Source organism: Geotrypetes seraphini, chromosome 2 (assembly GCF_902459505.1).
Source record: "Geotrypetes seraphini chromosome 2, aGeoSer1.1, whole genome shotgun sequence".
Taxonomy (NCBI): Eukaryota; Metazoa; Chordata; class Amphibia; order Gymnophiona; family Dermophiidae; genus Geotrypetes; species Geotrypetes seraphini.
In genome coordinates, this window is record NC_047085.1 from 324956948 (window position 1) to 324981097 (window position 24150).

At 41.3% G+C, this 24150-nt stretch overlaps 1 protein-coding gene across 5 annotated transcripts in view; it reads left to right on the top strand.

The window, feature by feature from the left end:
• NEK10 (NIMA related kinase 10) overlaps positions 1 to 24150 on the top strand; it is a 514569-nt gene that overhangs the window by 63873 nt on the left and 426546 nt on the right. For all 5 annotated transcript variants that reach the window (XM_033930152.1, XM_033930153.1, XM_033930155.1 and 2 more), the window contains exons 4-6: positions 7589 to 7722; positions 8508 to 8606; positions 23657 to 23741. In XM_033930152.1, the coding sequence (XP_033786043.1) occupies positions 7589 to 7722; positions 8508 to 8606; positions 23657 to 23741 (318 nt within the window). The remainder of the gene's footprint in view (positions 1 to 7588; positions 7723 to 8507; positions 8607 to 23656; positions 23742 to 24150) is intronic.

Below are 24150 nucleotides of genomic sequence, written 5' to 3' on the forward strand. Positions count from 1 at the left end.
GTATCGCTCAACAGGTATTAGTGGCGCAGTCAGATTATTCTGTTTAAAGGCATGCCACGGTATTCACTCGAATGCCCCCTAGTCTCTGAGGATGCCAGTCTTTTGGCGTGCGGGACTCTGTGTCTTCAGTTCTCAACACAAGGAGTCGGGTTTCATCAGGAGGCTTCGTGCTCGCTCACTCTCCTGTTCTTGTAGATGTTCAGGCTAGTGCTAAGGCATTTTAATCCTTGTTTCGGGGCTGACAGATGAGGTTCTTTTATGACAGGTCATGGGGATTGCATTTCTCAGCAGCCAGGAAGGTATGCATTGTTCCCCATTGCCAAGAATGGATCCACTTCTTCAGTGGACGGCAGCTCATCTTCCTATTCTGTAGATGGTTCACATTGCAAGATAGGTAACATGTTTAGGCAGAATTGCTCAACAAACGTCTTCTACATCCTTAAAAATGAGACCTGTATGCTCCGGCGTTCTAGTTCATTGTGTAGAGGTGGGGTCTCCTAGACCATGCCTCATGGCCTCATCTCGATTTGTAAATCTTCCTCGGTGCTTCTGCAGATGCAGGGTGTGGGAGTCAGAGGGGTAGACACGTTGGCTCTTTTCTGGGCCTGGGTTGTTTTCTCTTTGATGGTAATTACGGGTGTGTTGCATCTCTTACCTTGTTTTTACAGTACAGTGATCCTGGTAGCTCCAGCTTTTCTGCGCTGTCCATGGTATGTAGTTATCCAGCTTTTGTCTGAGCACTTGTTTTTGGTACCTCCTAATTTGATCTCTCAGGGGTCGTTCAGCATGGAAATTTGTCTCACTTTGCTATTATAGCTTAGTTCCTTACAAATTCATGGCTGCGGTGTAAATGTTATTCGGAGCAGATTGTTTCTACTCTTCTCCATGTAAATCAGACATCTATGTCTGAGCCTTACGCTAGCATCTGGAGGGTTTTAAATTCTTGGTTAGCTCTCAGAGTTTTTCGACCTTCCAGACTTCTTTGTCCTGTCTTCTTGTTTTTCTCCACAATATGTAGCTAAGGACTTTGCATAAACTTACCTTTACCTTCCAGTGCCAAACCTTAATTGTTGCAGGAAACGAGTGTGTCATTCTTCGCTTGATTCTCGGCCTGCTGTAGTTTGGTTCCTGAAAGGACTACAGCATGTTCGTATGTCTTTTGGGAACTTCTGTCCGGTCTGGAGTCTTATGATAGTTCTTGAGAGTTTCCAGAACGTTCCATTTTATCCTTCTCTCTTCAGACCCGAAAGGATGTGAGGTTGGCAATGTTCTTTCTTGGGGCCATGCTTTCAGCCCAGTGCTTTTTTGAGTTGTGGACCTTCTCCTGTAGGAATCCTTTTGTTGTGACTTATGGCTTCTGGAGTGTTAGTTCGGACAGTGCCATGGTTTCTTCCTCAGGTGTTATCGACCCTTCATGTCAGCTGCTCTCTCTTTTAATTCTGGTTTCTGGAACGAGAACTCTGGACCGGCAGGTTTCTTTCTCTGTCTGTCTTAGAAATGATTTGCATTCTTCTACTCTTTCTGTGGGTTTCTTGCTACTTTAACCTTTCTGTTCACCTCTTTGGTTTGTTCACGGGATGCAGTAGCAGTTTGGGAGCGTCCAAGTTGCCCTTCGCTTGATGGGTCAAGGAGCCCTTTGTGCACCCTTACTGGTGGGCAGGAAAGTGGTTGCCAGAAGAGCTTCTTGCTCATTCATCCAGCCTAATGGCTACTTCTTGGACTCAATTAAGCGGTTTTTCTTTAGAGATGGTTGTCTTGTGTCTACTTGGCCTTCTACGAATATTTATTCGATGCCTTACCGGTTGGATGTGGTGGCGCGGGACTGTTTTAGATGCTTCTGTCTTTACGGAGGCAGCGTTCATTTCCCACCCAGATTCAGGATTGCTTTGCTACATCCCACTAGTCTCTGGATTTATCTGCTGCTATTGCAAAGAAAGAAAAAAATTATGACCTTACCTGTTAAATTTTCTTTCCTTTAGACGCAGCAGATGAATCCAGTGTCCCACCCTTCCCGGATATTGTCTGTCGGTTTATCTTTTGTGTGTTTCAGGCGTTGGTTCTTTCTGGTGGCTGTTTCTGTATAATTTCCTTTGCTTTTTGTTATGGGAAATAAATTTTTTACATGTTCTACATAGTACTGGTTCCGAATGCTGGGGCAAGGAGCAATACTGAAGATACAGGGAGAGTACCAGCCAATAGGACCACCTGTTAATCAGTTTCTCTATCTCCACCTGCTGGTAGATGTGTGGTATCCCACTAGCCTCTGGATTCATCTGCTGCGTATAAAGCAGCGATCTGAAACACGGGCCACATGTGGCTTTCCAGATTTTATTTGCGGCCCGCGGTCTGGACTGGATCATTATCTTTCTTTTGGAGCAGCAGCATGTCTGGCCGGCTCATTCCGTTCAAAGCCGCGGGTTGGTGGCTCCTTATGCTATCCACGGAAGAGCCGGCCAGACATGCTGCTGCTCCAGTGGCGTACCAGGGGGGGGGGGGGGGGCGGTCCACTGTTCTCCCTAGAATGCGGCTTATCTAGAGCAGTGGTGCCCAACCTGCTTCCCTTCCCTTCTCAGGCTGGCACCATGTTATTTGATCTCCCTGCTTCTCTTCGGGGCTGACCAACTCTCGCCGCCCGACGTCAATTCTGACGTCGAGAGGACGTTCTGGCTAGCCAATCACTGCCTGGCTGCCTGGAACGTCCTTTCCAATGTTAGAATTGACGTCGGGCGGCGAGAGTTGGTCGACCCCGTGGAGAAGAGAAAGAGGGAGATCTCGGCCTGTTCCTGATGGCGGCAGCGGCAGCAGCCTATTCCCCGGTGGCGGTGGCGTGGAGGAGGGCAGGAAGGAAGAAAGAAGGGGTGGGTGGGACAGGGAGCCAGAAACAAAGCAAAAAATGGGACAGAGAATCAAAGAAAGACAGACATAGAGAAAGAAAGAAAAAGTTGGGGGAGGGAATGAGAGGAAGCATACAGGAGGATGAAAGAAGAGAAGAAATATTGGATGCATAGTCAGAGACTGATGAAATTACCAAACAAAGGTAGGAAAATGATTTTATTTTCAATTTAGTGATTGAAATGTGCCAGTTTTGAGAAAGAAAAGATATTAAACTTTAAATGTGAGGGATGCAGAAAAAATAGAGCACTTGGAGGGCCAAAGAAAAAATAGTTAATGTCTTATTAAAGAAATGACAATTTTGCATGTGGTAAAACTCTTTATAGTTTATATATCTTTCCTTTTAACTGTTAAAGGAAAGTTTTATAAACTATAAAGAGTTTAACCTCATGCAAAATTGTCATTTCTTTAATAAGACATTAACTATTTTTTTCTGCGGCCCTCCAAGTACCTACAAATCCAAAATGTGGCCCGCAAAGGGTTTGAGTTTGAGACCACTGGTATAAAGGAAAGAAAATTAACAGGTAAGGACATAAATTTTCCTTCTCTGGCTCCTGAACTGGCTTAGTTTTAGGGATGGAGGGTTTTAGAGCAGGGTTTTTCCACGTGACAGGGGCTTCCCTGTCACAACATACAAGCAGTCTCTCAATGGTGCTGAGAAAATTAATGATATTGATAAGTAAACAAAATTTCTAGGTTTTCTAAACTAAACTATCTAGATGCAATGTGCTATCTACAACAGGGGTGCCCACACTTTTTTGGCTTGCGAGCTACTTAAGTCAAAATGATCTACCAACAATAAAAATACTAAACTATGCCCCCTCTTTTACTAAGGCGCGCTAGCCGATTTAGCGCATGCTAATGCGCCCATTATATTCTATGGATTAGCGTGCGCTAAATTGGCTAGCGCACCTTAGTAAAAGACCCCCAGACATCGTTCCATTCCCCAACCAATATATCTCTCTGTCCCTTCAGGAGTCCAACTTTTCTTCCTCTCTCCTCCACCCCTATTGGAAACATGTCTCCCCCTCTCTCTCCCTCCTCTGTTATGATCTTGCATCTCTCTGTTCTTCCTCAGGGTCTCTCCCCCTCTGTCTCTTCTATTTGCATCTCCCATAGTCCAACATCTAGCCCCCTCTCTTCTGCCTCCCCTTTGTTTCAGGTTTCTCCCTCTCTCTTCCTTCTGCTAACATTTTGAGTCCTCCTACCTTTGATCCAGGTCTTTCTGTTTCTCTCACTCTTTGTCTTCCCCCTCCCCAGGGCCTGGCATCTCTCTCTCCTCGGTTCAGAGTGTATCCCCTCTCTACCCCCTCTAGTCCAGCATCAGCCCTGTTTTACCTCTCCCTTTTGGTTCGTCTGCTTTCCCACCCCTCTTCAAGGTCCTTTTGTCTCTATCTCCCCCTCCCCCCCCAATCCAGCATCTCTGAGGCAACCCCCATCCCGCTGGGGCCCTTGCGACAGGCACAGCCTTACCCGATGTGTGGGGCCTTACCTCCGCTGCTTCCCGTACACAGTGACTGTCAGGACTTCAGACTGGATCATCGAACAGGATTGCAACTGTCAGTTCTCGCCTCCGTTCTTCCCTCTGGGCCTAACTACCACAGTTAATTTTGGCAGCCTGCAGAGTGAACCTAGCAGGCTGCTGTCAGCCTCTGTTGCACGTTCCCTCTTCCGCGGTCCCGCACCTCCTCTGACGTCAGGGGCGGGTCTGCGGCAGAGGGAATGTGCTCTGCAGCCTGCCATAATTACTTTAAAGGTGAGACAGTGATCATGGGTGAATGCTAAATATGCTAGGGAGAACACTGGCTCTGCGATCTACCGGTGTTGCCTTTGTGATCGACCGGTAGATCACGATTGACTTTTTGGGCACCCCTGATCTACAAGGTACGAGTGCATGATTAAGAAGCTGTGATTGTTTGAATGTTTTAGTGATATTACAGATATGATTGTTGATATTTTAAAGCAGGAACTTGTCTAGGACTTTGGATATTTGTGTTTAATACTCTGTAACGTGATCTTCTGTCTTTAGAAGAACTATTCTACTACTCTTTTCAGTTTGTCCAGTGGTAATTTCTCTGCATTTACAAATCCAATCCTTCATAATTCTTTCTTCTTCATATAACTGGGGGTTTTCCCCCCACTTTATTATTTTCAATACTTACAATAAGTGTAACAGTAAATACAACATTTTATACTCAAATATCACACTTAATATTCTTATAATATCCATTACAGAATTAATCCCCTCCTCACCTAAACACTCACAATGCTCATACATAAAATATCTATAATCATCCATATCAATTATTCAAAATTTATTAACCTATAAACCGCCCCACCTCCCCCCTCCCGGATGTGCATATTTAAAGGGGAAAATACTATTTAAATGTTACAATATTTTGTTAATGGCTCCCAAATCTCCTGAAACCTCTTAAAATTTCCTTTCTGAATGGCCAATATCCTTTCCATTTTATACATATGACACAGTGAATTCCACCAAAAACTATTATTAAGCCTCTTCCAATTGTTTGTAATTTGTTGTATGACGACTCCTGTCATTATTAATAAAAGCCTGCTGTTTTTAGATGATATTTGGCTTTTAGCCCTCGTTGGCATACCAAATAATACTGTATCATAAGACAATGCCATTGGATTTTCCAACAAACAATTTGATCCCATATTGATTTCCAAAATGCCAAAATTAAAGGACAATAGAACAATAAGAGATCTAAAGTCCTTGCTTCGAGATGACAATGCCAACATCTATTTGATTTAGAGCTATCCAACTTTTGTAAATGAACCGAGGTCCAGAATGCTCTTTGTAACAAAAAAAACACGTTTGTCTCATAGATGCTGACATTGTACATCTCATCCTCCAAGTCCAAATTCATAGGAGTGGTGGAATAGGGGTTTGTTTTATCTGATTGTGATAAACCCACAAACAGAACACTAACTGTGTGATGCAGTTCTTTTAAAACAACATTAAAAGTACATGGCAGTGACCATCTTATTTAATTCCTTAGAAATATACACAGCAGTTCTACTTTACTGCCACTAGAGGACAGCCTAACAATGAAATTTCTCTACTCTTCCCTTTAAATACTATACATAGGTTTACTTCTCATAGTTGGTTTTGTTGGTTTATTTTTGGTTTTTTTTAACTGGGTAAGATGAAATACTCTTTTGATGTTACTATGTAAGATCTTTCATAATTATTAAATTGTTCTCACTTATGTCCTTTAATAAGACTATAATCATTGTCTAATCAAAAATCCATCTGACCGTGAGTTCTAAGAGCAAGATTTTTAACCTTTTTTGGTCCAGCACCATTTTAACTGATTAATGAAACTCTCACACCCCCTTCCTAAATCATGTGTCCACCCACTAAAATTACAGTAGTACAACTTATACAACTAATAACTGCTTTCATTCTGTCTTGAAAGTTTCAATAAATTGCCTCAAATGTCAAAACCCATCTTTACACCCCATCTGATTGCTTCCCGCAATCCTTGGTGGTGCGGACACTACTGATTAAGAACCCCGGTTCCAAACATGGCAAAAAATGGTTTGTATCCTGATTCTAGAAAGATAGATCTAGATGGGCAAGAGTAGGCTTCAATGGCAACTCCAGCAGTTGGGGAGTAAGGGCAGTACCTTGCAGACTTCTGTGGTCTGTAACCTGAAAATAGCAAGGACAGATCAAGAACAAGCATAGGTGTCAGAACGGGGGGAGGCCACAGGGGCCATGGCCTCCCCAAAAATTGCCAGTAGTAATAGGGGCAACAGGGATCCTACGGGCAGAGAAACACTAACTGAAGCGGTGGCCTTGGTACTCTAAAGGGAGTGGCATCTTGCTGCCTGCCAACGTACCTGCTGGTTAGTTCTCTCTGCCATGTCCCTTCCCAGGCATCTACTTCTTCTCCCCCCCCCCCCACGTCTACCCTGAATTTCTTGTAACAGTTGCCGGGCGGCGGAACAGATTCACAGCATCGCTCTGCTGTTGTCTTCTCTCCACTGCGGCCTGCCCCAGTGGAAATAGGAAGTGGTCAGAGAGGGCAAGCTGCAGTGGAGCGAAGACAACAGCAGAGCGATGCTGTGAATCTGTTCCGCTGCCCGGCAACTGTTACAAGAAATTCAGGGTAGACGCGTGGGGGGGGGAGGGAAATAACTCTATTGGAGGGTTAAGTGACTTTCCCAGAATCACTGGAAGATGATATGAGTCTAAGATAAAAATATAATGTTAGAAATTTTGGATATAGGCATGCTGGGTTACAGAAATAAGACAATGTTTCACCTATCTGCTGGAAAAGAGCTGATCAGGGTAAGTACATAATCTCTTTTTTCCAGTGCAATAGGTGAAACAAAGCAAAATCCATCCTGTTTAAAAAAACAAAACAAAAATCCCTCCTCTTGTAATTGTCCTTGATTGTCTCATCTGCCTTAATTATTGCATTTCTAATCCTATTTACCCTACTGGTCTCATCTCTTTTGAAAGTCATGTATTTGTTATATGAACTTTTTGTTCCCCTGTGTATTGTTATAAAATATTTTTAGAATTGTACATTGCCCTGAATATATGATAGGGCGATTAAACTAATTTTAAATAAACTTGAAACTTGAAGTACATAATCTCTTTATACTATATTCAGAAATGTTGTTATCTTAACATTCACTGCTTCTTTTAATGTACTTGCAGCTACCAGCCATTAGCACAGAGATTGCCCAAGGTGGTCAATCAGATTCTCAGCAACATTCCAGTCAGATTTATGGATGTAGAAGCCGTGGTAATTGGCAAGAATCAACTGAAGCTCTTGAACTTGAAGCCTTCAGGTAAATGCTTCCAAGTAATATTAAAATGCAAAGAAGTAAAACCCTTGTGAAAGGGTCACCATATTTTCAGTACTGAAAATGGTGGCATAAGGAAGTTTGATGCAAGACTGTCAATTCACATGATTTTTCTAAGTGATTATTCAGTGTGATGTACATTCATTAATGTGGCATATTACATTACATTATATTGGTGTCTTCTATCCCACCAATATTTCAGTTCTAGGCAGTTTGCAACAAGAGTTGGCCTGGGCATTTCCAGGGAAAATACATGGTTAATAGATGTAGTATGCGTTGGGATCTGTGGAGGGTCGATCAGGTTTAGTTAGATCATTTGACAAATTTCTTGAATAGAAAAGTTTTAAGTTCTTCCTGAATGTTTTGTAGTTGGGTGTCATAGTCAGCAGATTGGAGAGGTGGCGGTCTAATTTCGCTGCTCTGGTGGCTAATAGTCCGTTGTATATTTTTTTTGCTTTGTAGATGATAATTATATAAATTAGTGCCTCATTACAGGCATCCAGATGGTGCATGGTGAGGGCCTATTCTATAATAACATCTGGATGCCCTGATGTTCCTATAGATTACTTGCATAATGTGATAGTGGTGTATCTTACATTTAGGGATCCATATTTATACCAGTCCAAAATCAAGAAAAGTATTTAATAATAATAATAATAACAGCTTATATACCGCAATACCGTGAAGTTCTATGCAGGAAAAGATACATCTGCATAGATTTTATTGACATTTTTTACTTATATGTATTTTGTTCTCTCCTTTCATTTTAGTGTAAACTACAACAATGAAAGGAATTTCAGCAAGCACCCCCAACACAAGCTATTTCTGGAAATCTTTACAGCTCTGGTGAAGAACAGACTTACCTGCAGGTAAGAGCAGCTATCCTAGGGTACAGGAAGGAAACACCTCAGAAATGTCATTCTTTGCAGAATTTTCACATTGAAGTAAAGAGCTACATGTAACTATATTAGGAATTTTAAAATCCTCACAGAAATACAAGGAGTTGCATTTCATTATCCAAAATGGAATTAGAATAAAAGGAAAGGGGAATGGAGATGAGATTTGATATACCACCTTTCTTTGATTACAGTCAAAGTGGTTTACATACTACACACATGCACTTATTTTGTATCTGGGCAATGGAGGGTTAAGTGACTTTCCCAGAATCACTGGAAGATGATATGAGTCTAAGATAAAAATATAATGGTTAGAAATTTTGGATATAGGCATGCTGGGTTACAGAAATAAGACAATATTGCATTTTCTTATGTTTAACACTTGATAACTTGCTTTATCACATTTGTAGAAATTATTACTATAACATTAGCATTCGCATTCCCGTCACCTGCAACTGAAAGCTAATCATCATCAATCAATAATCACACAACTCAGTTTTATTGGAATAAATATTTGGCCGCAGCTTTATTATCTATCTGAATATTATCTTCACTTACAATACAATCTGTGTCCAAAAACCAACAAACCCCCAATGCATATTTCACACATCCCCAGGGAGCTATTCGGTGTCAAAACTAGCTCCCGTTAAGTCTTTAAATTTATAACAGTTCCCCCAAATATGGCCCACGGTGACGCAAGGCCATGCTTCCCCTCCCCTCCCCCAAACATGACCCACGGTGACGCAAGGTCATGCTTCCCCTCCCCCCAAACATGACCCACGGTGATGCAAGGTCATGCTTCCCCTCCCCCCAAACATGATCCACGGTGACGCAAGGCCATGCTTCCCCTCGCAGCGGTATCGCATACGAATGTTACATTTATTTATTAACTGCTCATCTCCCAGATCCAACTGGGCCAAACCCCATTTTCCGCCCCACCCTAAGCTGCGACCACCTCCCCCCAACCCCATAAGCTCCACCAAATCCACCCAAGTCGACATATAACATGTACATCCCCCACCCCACCCCACAACACTAACACAAAACATAACACCAGCACAAATGGGAGGGAGGGAGGGATAATCTTTTCCTGAAGAGACTACTCTACTGTTCCCCTTTCCTCACAGAGTTCACTCCAGCCTGCCACAACATCCAACCAATCACGTGACTGCTCCACCCCATCACCTTAGCAACCTCCCTAATCATTTTTCTTTCTTACAAGCTCTGCCTATTAACCCTTTCTTACTTCCTCTTATAAAATTGTCAATCCTTATTCTACAGACCCTTGATAACACCTCATATATCCCCCTTACCCTCTGTCCCCCCTCCCCCATCATTCAATAAATATTACCAGCCGGTGACATCAGCTCAGCTAATGTTATATCACACCAGATGAATCTGGTGTTCTTCTTTATCTTAAGACACTTTCCAAATATAGAATTAGAGTTTGTGATTTTATCTCAAATTGATCCCATTATAAAACAATTTTTAAAATATTATAAAGATTTGTATTCTTCTGAGCCTTATTCGAAAAAGGAAAAGGATGGTTTAGATTTTTTAAAGTTAATAAAAGGACCAAAAATTCCTGAACATATAAAACGAAGTTTAGAAGAACCAATATCCTTAAAAGAATTAGATACAGCTTTGAAATCCCTTAGGGTTAGATCCACTCCAGGTGGAGATGGTTATACAGTGGAGTTTTATAAATCATTTCAAAACATTATAATGCCCTATTTATTAAAACTATATCAGACACAACTAAATAAAGGTTGTATTGCAGGTACTATGGCTGAATCAATAACTATAGTTTTACCTAAGCCAAATAAAGATCCCACTTTGGTTTCAAATTATAGACCAATTTCTTTAATAAATGTGGATGGAAAAATTTTAACTAAGGCATTAGCATTAAGATTGGCTAAAGCTCTCCCTTTCATTATAGATATGCATCAGACAGGTTTCGTTGCTCAAAGACACTCATCTCATAATACTAGACTGGCACATCACATGTTATATTTGACAAAATCCATTAAAGACCCAGCATTCTCTATTTCATTAGATGCTGAAAAAGCTTTTGATAGAGTGGAATGGATCTTCATGTTTCAGGCAATGGAATGGTTTGGAATAGGATCCGGATTTATACAAATAATAAAAGCATTGTATAGCTCCCCTGCTGCTAGATTATATATCAATAACAATTTTTCAGAAAGATTTATTCTACAAAGGGGGGTTAGACAAGGATGCCCACTATCTCCTTTGCTTTTTGATATCGTTTTAGAACCCTTATTATTAGCTATAGAACAGGTAAGGGAGATGCAGGGTATTCCGCATTCAGATAGAGAATATAAGTTATCAGCATATGCGGATGATATTTTACTTTGTTTGAGAAATCCGGAAACAACTATTCCAAATTTGCTTGAATTAATTGAAAAATTTGGAAAATTTTCAGGTTATAAAATAAACTGGAATAAATCAAAAGTGCTTCCACTCAATGTACATTGTACAAAAAGTTTATTTGACTCATTTTCTTTTATTTGGAAAGAAGAAGGATTAAAATACTTAGGAATTTGGATTACAAAAACTGTGGATGAGACTATGAAAATTAATGAAAAAAATTTATTACAAAAAGTGTCAGAAATGTGTGAACAATGGAATCCTTTATGCATATCTTGGTGGGGGAGAATACAAACTGTAAAAATGATGATATTACCAGTAGTTTGTTACCAAATGGGTATGATACCAATTTTTTTTCAGGGGTCATTTTACAAAAAATTGGATAAGATGTTAACAAAATTTATTTGGCTTGGAAAAAACCCCAGAATTGCTCTAGTATCTTTACAAAGACCAATTGCGGAGGGAGGGGTAAATTTTCCAAATTTTTATAGGTACCATCAAGCCTATATTATGCGTCAGGGTATGTATTGGATCCTCCCAGAGCCCATTGAACATATACCAGATTGGTTCTGGTTAGAATGGAGATTAATGTTTCCTTTACGTCTGAGTCATGTTATCAGTATTCAAATGCCAAGGTTATATAAGGATCACAAAATATTTGTTGATACTTGGAAAACTATAAGATATATAAGTAATCTAACTCCTATTCCAATAACTAAATCAACGACTCAAACAATATGGCTCAATCCAAAGATCAAAGTTGGCGGTTTTAAAATTATCTGGAAACATTGGATGATTGCTGGAATTCGGATTTTAGAAGATGTAATAAATAAAGGTAAACTGCTTGAATTTTCACAATTGCAAAATAAATTCGGTTTGAATAAATCACAATATTTCAGATGGATGCAATTGAAGCAGGCCATTCAGGTAGGGTTCCCTGAATGGAAAAATCTTAATAACTATCATAGTATGGAATTCTTATGTTTTCAGATAGATTCCATGGGTCACCAGGCCGCAATGTGGTATAAATTAATATCTGGATTCGTACATAAAAAGAAAAAAAATGGTCTTAGAGATATTTGGAGCATTGAGATTAAGCATCAGATTAATGCATCTCAATGGCCACGACTTTGGTCTTGGAGGTTAAAATGCACATTGTCAGCTTCTATGAGACAAACTTGTTTTTTTATTTTACATAGAGCTTTATGGACCCCTACACGTTTACATAGAATAGATAGCTCTAAGTTTAATAGATGCTGGCATTGTCATCTTGAAGCAGGGACATTAGATCATCTTTTATTCTATTGTCCATTCATATTAATATTTTGGAAATCAATTTGGCCTCAAATTAATAGGATGTTAGAAAATCCGGTAGCCTTGACATATGATACGATTTTGTTTGGTACTGCAATGAGAGCTCGAAGTCAAATTTCATCAAATAACAATAAACTTTTATTTATATTGACTGGAGTAGCAGTACAGCAAATTACACATAATTGGAAAAATTATGACAGATTGAACTATAATTTTTGGTGGAACTCAGTTTGCCATATATATAAGATGGAGCGTACATTTGCAACACAAAAAGGATATATGGATAAGTTCAAGAAGATTTGGGGACCATTAACAGATTTTTGCAATGACTGATTTTAATTTTTTCCCATAATAAGATAATGGTTAAAGAAGGGAGGGAGGGAAGGGGTAAAGAATTTATTCTCTTTATTATACATTATAAAAAATATATCATAATGAATGAATGATAGTCTTATGAGAAATTAATGTGATAAAGGGAGGGAAAAGGGTTCATAATTAAATAATAATTGATAAAATCATTACAATATATATGTTATATAAATTCATAAGAAAAATAATATAAAATATGGTTTATATAAAATACATTATAGAGATATCAAGTGTATTGTTAAGATAAATGTATGGAAAATTTATAACACTTGTTGATATGTGAAAAAATCAATAAAAAACTTAAAAGAAAAAAAGAAAAAGAATTAGAGTTTGTGATAGTTGGTTATAACCCAAACCAGTGATAAGACACCTCTGGAATGAAAAAGGATTTTGTCATATGATTGATAGGGGATCAGGGACAAGATGGTGTTAAGAGTAGCTTGATAAGGAAACAGGAGTATAACCATTGCAGAATCAACAAGGAAGACAAAGACAACAGAGGTGGTCAAAGAAAGGAGGATACAACAATGCAGTTTTATTCAAGATGAACCCAACTTGACTAAGGTTTGACAATAGCCTTCATCAAGGGTCATCAGATTCTTCAATGTGCAATAAAAATTCTTCTACTATACTGCCATTTCAGCATTCAGCGGTTATTAAAATGAAGTCTCACTTAGCCCACTTGAACCTGACACTCCTTTGTGTCTGCAAGTCAGAGGAGATATGCAGTGTGGCAGGGAGGGTAGTGCTGGCAGGCATGGAGTTGTAAGGGGCCTCTTCTCCTAACATCATGGCAGAGTGCTGCTCCCTCAGCGCATATTAACACTGTCATTTTCACCTCTCTGCTAACGTTTCCCTCAACAACAATAACAACACCAAACAAATTAATGGTAAAATTTGGGCCGCAGCTTTATTAACTCCCAAAGTACAATAAATCCATAAGTGATAACCATACATAAAAAAACAGTGTAGCATACCAGTGTAACGTAACATAATCACAACCCCAGGAGCTAGTCGGTGCCGAACTAGTTCCATAGACAAAAATGTCCCCACAATCCCCATACTCCACCCCAACAGGGCTCGCGGTGCCGCAGATTCCTTCCACCACCCATGGCGGTGTCCCACATGAGCTGCTCAAAAACAAATCCCCCCTAATTTTCTTAGCCACACTGGTCCACATTTTTCCCCCAAACCTCAATTTTTTCCTGCCACATGCAGTGACAGTTTAGCTAGTCACTGCACCTCCAAAGCTGCGACCCGGAGGGGAGCCATAACAAGCCTCTAACAAGTCTTGCACAGAGCTCAAAAAAATATCCAGCCCAATGTCCAATAAGTGAACACCATCCTCCCTATATAACCCCTGGCAATCACTCGAAAGTAACTCATGACCCATGATCAAACCCCCCAACAAACCCATAAAGTGAGAAACTTCAAAGTTGACCCGCTTCTGCAGACACTCCACCCCCTCCACCCAGCGAATATCCCTCCAAACTCGCCGTGGAATGATACAAGACCAAACAAAACGATCACCCGGAAAATAGAAGGAAGCAGACAACAGGTCTTGCTTCATGTGCCGGATAAGATCTACCCCTTTGATACTACACAGATCATTACCCCCAACATGCAACAAAATAACTTGAGGAGAGGAAAATCGCCGAGCTTGAAGTAAAGTTGGCAAGGATTGGTCCTACAGCATGCCCCGCAAGCCCAGCTTTGTCCCTACAACAACCCTCACCCTACCAACCTCCCTCACAACCAAAAATACCGCGAACCGCCAAAACTTCGCTATTAATTCCCCTCTCCTCACAGCACCTCCCACCAATCCCGGCTACCTTTCCTCAACAATTCCCACCCACTACCCCTCCAATCCCGCTAATCCTTTCATGTCGATCCATCCCCCACCTCCCTTTTCCTCCCCTCCCTACTCCCAGGGTCTGCTAAACTTTCACCCTTAAATCCTTCTCCCTTAACAACAGGCTCAGCCAGTGTTATGTGCTCACAGCCAAAACTGTGAGCAAACAAATTCATGCTCCTGTCTGTGGATTTTTGCTCTATCATTCAAGCATTATTGCAATCTCGAATTGATTACTACAATCTTTTTTATCTTGGATTGTAAAAAAAACAACAACATGCAAACCTATGCAACTTCTAATGAACTTAGCTGCTAGATTGATAATGGGTATTCCTAGGATTGAAAACAAAAGAATTGACCCAATGATCTCAATAAACAAATACAAGAAGAAACAAAAAACAATGTGGAGAAATTATGTTTCTGAGATGGACTGAAAAGCTTTGGAATCGGCTTTTTGAGCTCCTGTCCTGCACACAGCAAACCGAGGTTCCACTGTATTGGGGAAAGAAGAAAAACTAGAAATGAAATTGCAAGACTGAAAGATGCTGAGAACTACTATGTGGAAAGTGATGAGGGTAAAGCAAGTGTACTAAACAAATACTTCTCTTTGGTGTTCACAGAAGAAAATCCTGGAGAAGGACAGCATTTTGCTTGGGGGAAGGGTGCTTATCTGGGAATGGAGTAGATATATTATAGTACAAATAAGTCATATATCTCACTTATGGCACTTTTCCACTCAGCAGGTCACATATTATCTTCCTTTACAGGATCAGATAGTCTGAATGGGGACTTGGGAGAGATAAGAGCAGGAGGTTATGACGACAGCTGCCCTGTTAGTCTCTTTCATTTTTCCACAGGATAAGGAGGCTATTATGTGTAAACCTGGTATGAACATTAGGCAAGATACACAAATATATTTTTATAGACTGGTTTGAGGACACAGCCAAGGCTAACAAAGCTAGAAGGATGGCTGTCATACAAGCCACACAATAACATATAGGATGTTTGTTAATGTGGTTGCTGTTTTTCTGAATGTAGATTATTTTTCAGGATAAATTATGTAATTCTAAAAATTCTAATACAGAATAATTTAAAAAGATCCTCACAGTCAATTCATTACACAGAGTTTAATGTCTTTCAAACTGAGACAGGTGTATTGTAACTTGGATACACAATCATTTGGGGTAATGTTCCATCAACTATGTACAATGCATATAAATTTCAAGCAAAATAACAATATAGGATAGCACTTAGTTTCTGTACCCCCGATATTCAGTGGGTTTGGCTGGATCGAAATGGCTCCTGGCCAGCTAAGTCCCATTCGGCCAGCTATCTGCCGAGATTCAGTGGGAGACAGCCAGCTTGCCAGCTAGCTCAGTGACTGGCTATGTTGTGCAATATGGCTGGTCACCACCGATTTTCATTGGCTGGTCGGCTAAGGCACACAGCCAGATAGACCTGCCTAAAAAGCAGGTCCATATTTGGCTATTAGCTTTAGCCAACCAGCTGGTGAAAATTGGTTTTGCTGGCTAAGTGTGAGCTGCTGAACTTTGACGCAGATGTTCAATGCTGGTGATCCTGGCATTTACTATTTGGGACTGCCGCCGACTGCGGAAGGCAGCTAGGCTAACTCCCATGGTTTCAGTATTGGGCCCTGTGTATTTTTCTTCCTGATGATTATTTGTTATTTTTAAAAGTAATATATTACTAGTGATATGTTGCCAGTAATATGTTACTTGTACTATTATTTTGCTTACCTTTTCCTCTTCCACATGGGTTTAAAATTATATCTCTACCCAGAACCAGAGGAAGAGGGAGAGGACTAGCCATCATAGCGAAAGATTCTTTCAAGTCCACCATCTTAGCCTCAAAATCCTCAATAGATCTCAAAATCTTTTCCTGTAAACTCCAATCAGACCAGTTAGAAGATACCTTAATTATCACGCTGTTTTACATCCCTCCTAAGAAATGGTCCACAGTGAAAGATAACTTCTCCGAATTCCTCCTCACAAACTCAATTACAGGTCCCTATAACCTACTGGCCGGCGATCTGAACATTCACCTAGAACAAGTAGAGCAGAGTGACCCTAAAGATTTACTATCCTTCATCACTTCTCTAGACTTCTTTGTGCCGACCCCAGAAAAGACCCATCAAAAAGCCATCAACTAGACCTAGTAACCTTCTCCTCCAAAGGCCTAGTCTACCCCAAGATTCTCTGGGAGCAAGCCACTTGGACTGATTCCCTATGGTCAGACCATCGACTATGCAATTTCCAACTTAGCTGGCAAGCAAGACATTCCCCATCCTACCCCAAGGTGGCAAAAGGAATAAGAAAGTGGTAGCCACTAGAGGCTTGGTAAATCCAGTGGAATTCTGGTCACATTACGACATCTCTTCCAACCCAGATCCCGACTCATTTACGGTAGACTCCTAGATCAACACGAGCACGCAGATCCTAAACAAAATTGCCTCCATAAAATCAAGGAAAAAGAGAAACAAAATCTGGATGGCTGGTTTGACGCTGAACTAGGAACAGTGAAACGGGAGTTACGAAAACTTGAAAGACAATGGCTGAAATCCGGAGATAATAAAGAGAGATTGCATTGGAGATCAAAATTAAGAGAGTACAAAAAACTTATAACAAGTAAACGTTCTAACTTTTACGCCCAAAAAATCGGTTCGCCAAACACCGACATCATAAATCTTTTCAAATTAGTCAACAATCTGTACGACATTCAGACCATAACCCGTCCTACCTTAGACTCCCCACCATCGGCCAAGGCCCTGGCTGAGTTTTTCAACAATATCTCTAACCTGAGATCCTCCATATCGGTCGTTACAACCAACCATCTGAACTACCCAGTTGCTCAACTCAAAGACGAACCTAGGGCAGATATGATCTGGAACAATTTTACCATCCTTACCTGGCAACAATTCTGCAAGTTTTACTCAAAATATGCTGTCTCCTACTGCAAATTAGACTGTTGTCCTCCAAATGTTATGAAAGTTGCCCCGGTTACCTTCAAAGCCAAGTTACACACTTGGCTTTCTTCTCTTCTACTGTCGGGTACTTTTCCTGAGGCCCTAGGCCAGATCCTGATCACACCGATCATAAAAAATCCCAAAGAATCTATCAAGCTGACATCAAATTACAGACCCATCATGAGCATTCCTTTCTTTGTAAAGCTGATGGAAGGTCTGGTCAACCAGGATTTAGTAACCTATCTGGATTAATTCAGCATACTAAATGATAACCAGTCAGGTTTTCTTTCTGGGTATAGCACGGAAACTTATTATCTCACTGCTAGATTCCCTCCATAGCTTATTCAGCCAGGGCACAAGTGCACTAGTCCTACAATTTGATTTAAGTAATGCCTTCGACTTAGTTGGCCATGCTATTCTTATGGACTGTTTGGAGTCAATCGGTCTCTCTGGTAATGTGTTAAAATGGTTCCAGGGTTTCTTGAGTAAACTATCATACCAAGTTTACAGTGACAATACTCATTCTTTCAGCTGGGTAAACTCATGCAGAGTCCTACAGGGCTCCCCACTATCCCCCACACTGTTCAACATTTACCTGGCTGCACTGGGGAACCTATTGCAAAGTTTAAAAATCAAATTTTACATCTATGTTGATGACATCACCATAGTCTTTCCCCTAACAAACCTAACTCCTGAGACGAAGAAACACCTGGCATCTATCTTAAAGCAAATCAAACTAAGGATGGCCGAATTCAAATTGAAACTCAATTCAGAAAAAAACAAATTCTTCCTGGCAAGTTTGAACGACAAAATCAAAGACTCATCAATTTCCTTGAATGGTCAAGTCTTTCCTATTACAGATTCCATAAAAATTCTGGGAGTGACTCTGGACCGCTACCTCACCCTTGAAGCTCACACCGACTCACTGGTCAGAAAAGGCTTCTCAACATTATGGAAACTAAGAACCATCAGAAAATACTTCGATGCTGTTTCATTCCGGACACTGGTCCATTCCTCCATTCTGAGCTTACTCGACTACTGCAACATCATTTATTTGCGGTCTTTCAAAAGAACCATTCAAAGACTCCAAATCATCCAAAACTTGGCAATCCAATTGATTTTGGGGTTAAAAAAATGGGAACACGCAACTCCTTACTACCAAAAACTCCACTGGCTGCCCCTTGAAGCAAGAGTGCTGTTCAAATTTGACTGTCTCTGTTTCAAATTCGGCCCTGTCACACCCACGCTCCTGTAAGACACAGCGAGCACATAGAGACATGACCAAAACTTCAGATCCAGCGTGTCCCTTACTACCAAGGGATCCTTCAGGTCTTAATTCCAGCATGGTATCTGCCTTATGAGCATGCAAGGTAAAGAGTCTAAGTCAGAAATGGCAAAACAACATAGCTTTATTTCAGCCACTGGCAAAATCAACCAAAATACAGGCTTCAGCCTTGCAGTTCAGGATAAACTTCTATTTCATAGAATTATAATACAAAAAAGAAAAGGTTTTAACAACACTCTCAGGATGTTCAAGTTTGGTCAGCACCAAATTGAGTATAGTCCCCTGCTTCTGGACTTCAACAAGGTAAGTAACACAGTCCTCTTCACCAGAACAGTTATATTTTGACTTTACCAGCTTGACACACAGTTCATACAAAATAACAAGGTCAGCAGTACTTAGTTTCTCAATGAACAGAAAACCATACTTACAACAGACTTTGCAGTGCAGCAGGTAGATCTTTCACATGGTTTTACTGAGCTATACCATACATACTTTCCCTTGGAAATTTTACTGCAGTTACTATGCACAGCTGAGAGGGAAAGCAACGTAATTACTCAACTCCATATCAATCTAGGAAACCATACACATGTTTGATAGTAACCCACACTTCACTGCTGTAAATGAAGCAACCGAGTTTAGCTTTCAAGGCGAGATCCTAACTTACTTCAAAAAAGGATTATAGTTTAGCTGGTAGCTCAGAGATATAAGCAGCAAAACTCACTCTTATGCTCACTGTACTTCCATGGCTATGGGAGGGGTCTCAGTTCCTACCCGGCTTTCCTGCACCTCCGTGGCTTCCTCCTCCAGCTACTCCCAGGTAGGAGACAACTCCTCTGCCTCTACCATAAGCCAGTCTGTATTATCAGACTCCTCCGGGTGGAGTGAGATGACTGACTCTCTCCAGGTTTCCTCTCTCCGGTTTGCCTCCCTCCTCTTCCTGTTCTGAGGAGCCACGTTTTATTCTGTGTAGAGCCACTCCCCCTCTGAATAGGTAGGGGAAGGGTTTTCCACATACCAGCCTGTTCACTATTATTACAGGCAGGCTTCTTTCTAGTCCTAATTCTCCTAGGCACAGGTTGCTCAAAAGGTATCAAACTTCTGACAGTGGCAGGGACAGATTTGCACTGGGTACAGCTTTCAAGCCTAACCTTTTCCTGCCCTGCCTCTTCTGACTCCACTTCATTGTCTGAGCAGTAGTCAACTAGATCTATTAATTGGCTGGCCACCTGGTTAGCTCTCCTACACCTAGACTCAGTGTGTTTTCTCCTGATCCTTGAGGCAAAACCCGGGATGGATTCAGGTTTATTATGGGTAAAACCCGAAATGGCCTTGGGTTTGTCACAGCCTCCATGTGACAAACTTGGTTCCCCATTTTAACTTAGATTGTTCATCCAGATCAGTGGTTCCCAAACCTGTCCTGGGGGACCCCCAGCCAGTCAGGTTTTCAAGATATCCCTAATGAATATGCATGAGAGAGATTTGCATACCTGTCACTTCCATTATATGCAAATCTCTCTCATGCATATTCATTAGGGATATCTTGAAAACCTGACTGGCTGGGGGTCCCCCAGGACAGGTTTGGGAACCACTGATCCAGACCCACACGCAGAGTCCATCTGTTTAACCATGAAAAGGATTCAGGTCCCAATTCCTGCCCCATACTTTCTCTGTCTCTGTCATTTGTAAGTCAGGTACCTGGGGACACATCTTAAAGACCAGAAACCATCTTTCAAATATGTCCGTCTTTTATTATGAGTTTCACATCTTTTATACGAATCAGGTTTGCCAGCATGTGTCAGCATGTGACGTAAATACAAACCATATATGGAAGGTCACATGAAACTTTAAACACATCAGCATTTTTCCTAGCTAGAGATTGAAGTCCAAAGAGGGTCAGAAAAAGCCTTGACCAGCAGAGCTTCTTAACTAAAGCTGTCTGTAAATACGGCTTAACAAAACAATTGAATTCACTTCACTATATCTCTGTTTAAACATTACCTGTCCTTGTACCATCTTCAAAGAAGGGAAAGATAAACAGGGCCTACCTTTGCATCTTTAAACAACATATGCCTAAGGACACTTACTAAAGTTCTGATACGTGTCCGTTCAAACCATCCAACACTAAAGACCTGCCGTTACAAAAGATACCTGAACAGAACACTTGCTTTCCATGCAGGCCAACTGAACGATTGGCTGGGTAATATTATCATGCACTCCTCATCCTACCTAAGTTTCAGAAAATTAATGAAAACAAACTTATTTAATCTATTTGTAACCTAAGACCTCTCTTAAGCCTTATCTCTTCCACACTAACCGAATTGTTTCCCATTTTCTCTTATGCCTTACCTGCTTCCTACCCACCCATATGTTGATTGACTTTACATTGTACCTATATTTGCTGATTGTCCAGCTCCTCTTTATTGTAAACTGCCTCGAACTTTGGCTTTGGCGGTATATAAGAATAAAATTATTATTATTATTATTCAGTCTCTGTCCTTTCCTTTGAAAATGGGCATTCTCTCCTCTCAGATTTAGATTTATTGTCTATTGTTCACTGTTTTGTTAGTTCCTCAAGAAAGACAATATATTAAATTATAATAAATCATAAGATATTATTTAGTAATATATTACTTGCCAAACACTGGCCACAAGGTTTTCTAAATCTTGTCACAGAATTTACCACTGAGCAGCTACAGGAGACCTGGGACCAGTGTTCCCGCTAAGGTGCGTTGGCCTGCGCGCGCGCACAAAATATTACATCGCAGCGCAAAGTTTCTCTTCACAGCGCACACACGCGTCGCAAAGGTAAGGGGAGGTAAGGTAAGGGGACGCATTGGGGGGATTGCACTTCCCCACAATTGCCATGCTTCGGTTCCTCTTCTTCCTTCCTTCCTCCCCCCCCCCCGCGGGACCCTGCGGCACCATCAACTCTTACTCCCTCTAATGTCGGCCCTGCAGCTCCAGACTTCCTCGCACCTTCTCCCCTCCCCCTTTGGATCGCTATTATTTTAAATGTTATAGCCGCGGAGCTGTATCCATCAGTGGAGATGTCTAACCTCGGCCTGCCCCGGAACTCTTACTGCAACAGTGACTTCCTGTTCCTGCCTAGACGGGCGGCTGCTGCAGTAAGAGTTCCGGGGCAGGCCGAGGTTAGACATCTCCACTGATGGATACAGCTCCGCGGCTATAACATTTAAAATAATAGCGATCCAAAGGGGGAGGGGAGAAGGTGCGAGGAAGTCTGGAGCTGCAGGGCCGACATTAGAGGGAGTAAGAGTTGATGGTGCCGCAGGGTCCCGCGGGGGGAGGGGGGGGAGGAAGGAAGGAAGAAGAGGAACCGAAGCATGGCAATTGTGGGGAAGTGCAGAGCTGCAGGGAAGAGTGTTGCGGTACCCAGCTGGAGGGAGAAGGAAGATGAGGGAGGGAATTAAAGGAGATGCCAGGGCTTGGAGCATAGGAGGAAGGTATGCCAGTCTAAGGGAAAAGGAAGGGGGAGATGTGAGAGCATGGAGGGGGAACGAAAGATGGAAGAAAAGGAAAGGAGAGAGATGCCAGAGAATCAGGGAAGGGGAGATACCAGACTATGAGGAGAGGTGTGGGAGAGGGAAGGCGAGGAGAGAGATGCCAGACCAATGGGGTGAAAGGAGAGATGGAAGGGGGAGGCATACAGTTTCTGGAAGGGGCATAGAAGGAGAGAAGATGCCATATAGGGGAAGAGAGACGGCAGACAGTGAATGGAAGGAAGAGAGTTACAAGAAGATGAGGAAAGGAGAAACCACAGAAGACAAAGGTAGAAAAAAATTTCTATTTATTTATTGCTTTAGGAGACATGTGTCACTGTTTCTGTGAAGCATTGTATGCAGAGTCCAGCTTCTTGCTGGTTCAATTTAACCTTTGTCTATGTATTTTTATTTTATCCCCCCTTTTACAAAACTGTGAAGCGTTTTTAGCGGTAGCAGCTCTGATGCTCAGAATTTTATGAGCATCAGAGCTGTTACCTCCGTAGCTAAAATCCACACTACAGTTTTGTAAAAGAGGGAGGGGTTAGTTTGTGATTACATATTCCTTACTAGGCGAAGGTGTTTTCTGTGTTCTGTGTGTTCGAAAGACATGGTTTTCTGTTAGGATTGACGGTGTAGGATTGATCTGTGCTGGTCTGGCTTGTTTAGTTTTACAATGGGTGTATTGATGTACTGCTCACTGCAATATGTAAGATGCTGCCTTTTCCTAGGTACTCATGTGTGACGTGTGGTTTGTTACTAAAAATCATGTTTTTCTTACAGATGGGGGGGGGGGTGCCAAAAAATGATGGGCCCCGGATGTTACATATGCTAGGTACGCCACTGTATGTAAAGATACCAGAAAGCTGGCGTAGCAAAAACTTCTAAGTTTTGAGTATTTAACCCTCCCACAATCTCACGGGCACTCGTTTCAAGTTTATTGAGATTTTGATTTAAACGCAATATCAAATATTTTCAATGCATATAACAAAAATAAATTTGGGGAAATAAATAAAACCATTTGAACCAGTGTTCCCGCTAAGCTGCGCTGGCGTGCGCTGGCGCACAAAATATTACATCGCAGCGCACACGTTTCTCGTCACAGCGCACGATCGGAAGAGGCGTACGGCAGATGGCAGGGCGGCGAGAGGAGAATCGGGCGAGTTGGCTCATAACTTGCTGGCGCCCGATATTTTTGGCTCACGGTGAAAAAAGTTTGCTCACAACACCCGCCCGCTTAGAGGGAACACTGCCTGGGACTATGACTGTTATAACAGTTCTATTGTTTTGTTATCAGAAAGACTTTAAAAAATGTTCTTTCTTTTACAGAGAGTGGGTTGACCGAGCACCATCAATACATTTTCTGAGAACCTTGATCTGCCTGAGGTTGTTAATGCGGGATCCATTTTACCAGGTTTTTGAACAAGCTTTCTACCTAAAACCAGAAAAAGATTTAAAGTATTGATCTAGTAAAATAAGTCACTCTGTAGAAACGATAGTATAGAATCAGCTGAATATTTCCCCCTACCCTTCATATCTGATTACTCATTGCACTAGCAAAAGTACAAATTTATTAGTCTCAGCCACTATAGACTACAGTGACTAAAGGGGAAGACACAATAAACTGGGAGCATATGACACTGCAACAGCAATTAAATTGGGCAGAATAGATGGGCTTTACATACCTTATCTGCAATCAAATTCCATGTTTATTTGTAGAAGCTTTTTGTCTAGGTGAGTGAGGAGCAGTGATTAACAGGACGGTAGATGCAGAATGAGCAGTTATTGTATTGTAGGTTTTTGATATTATTGTTTAGTATTTT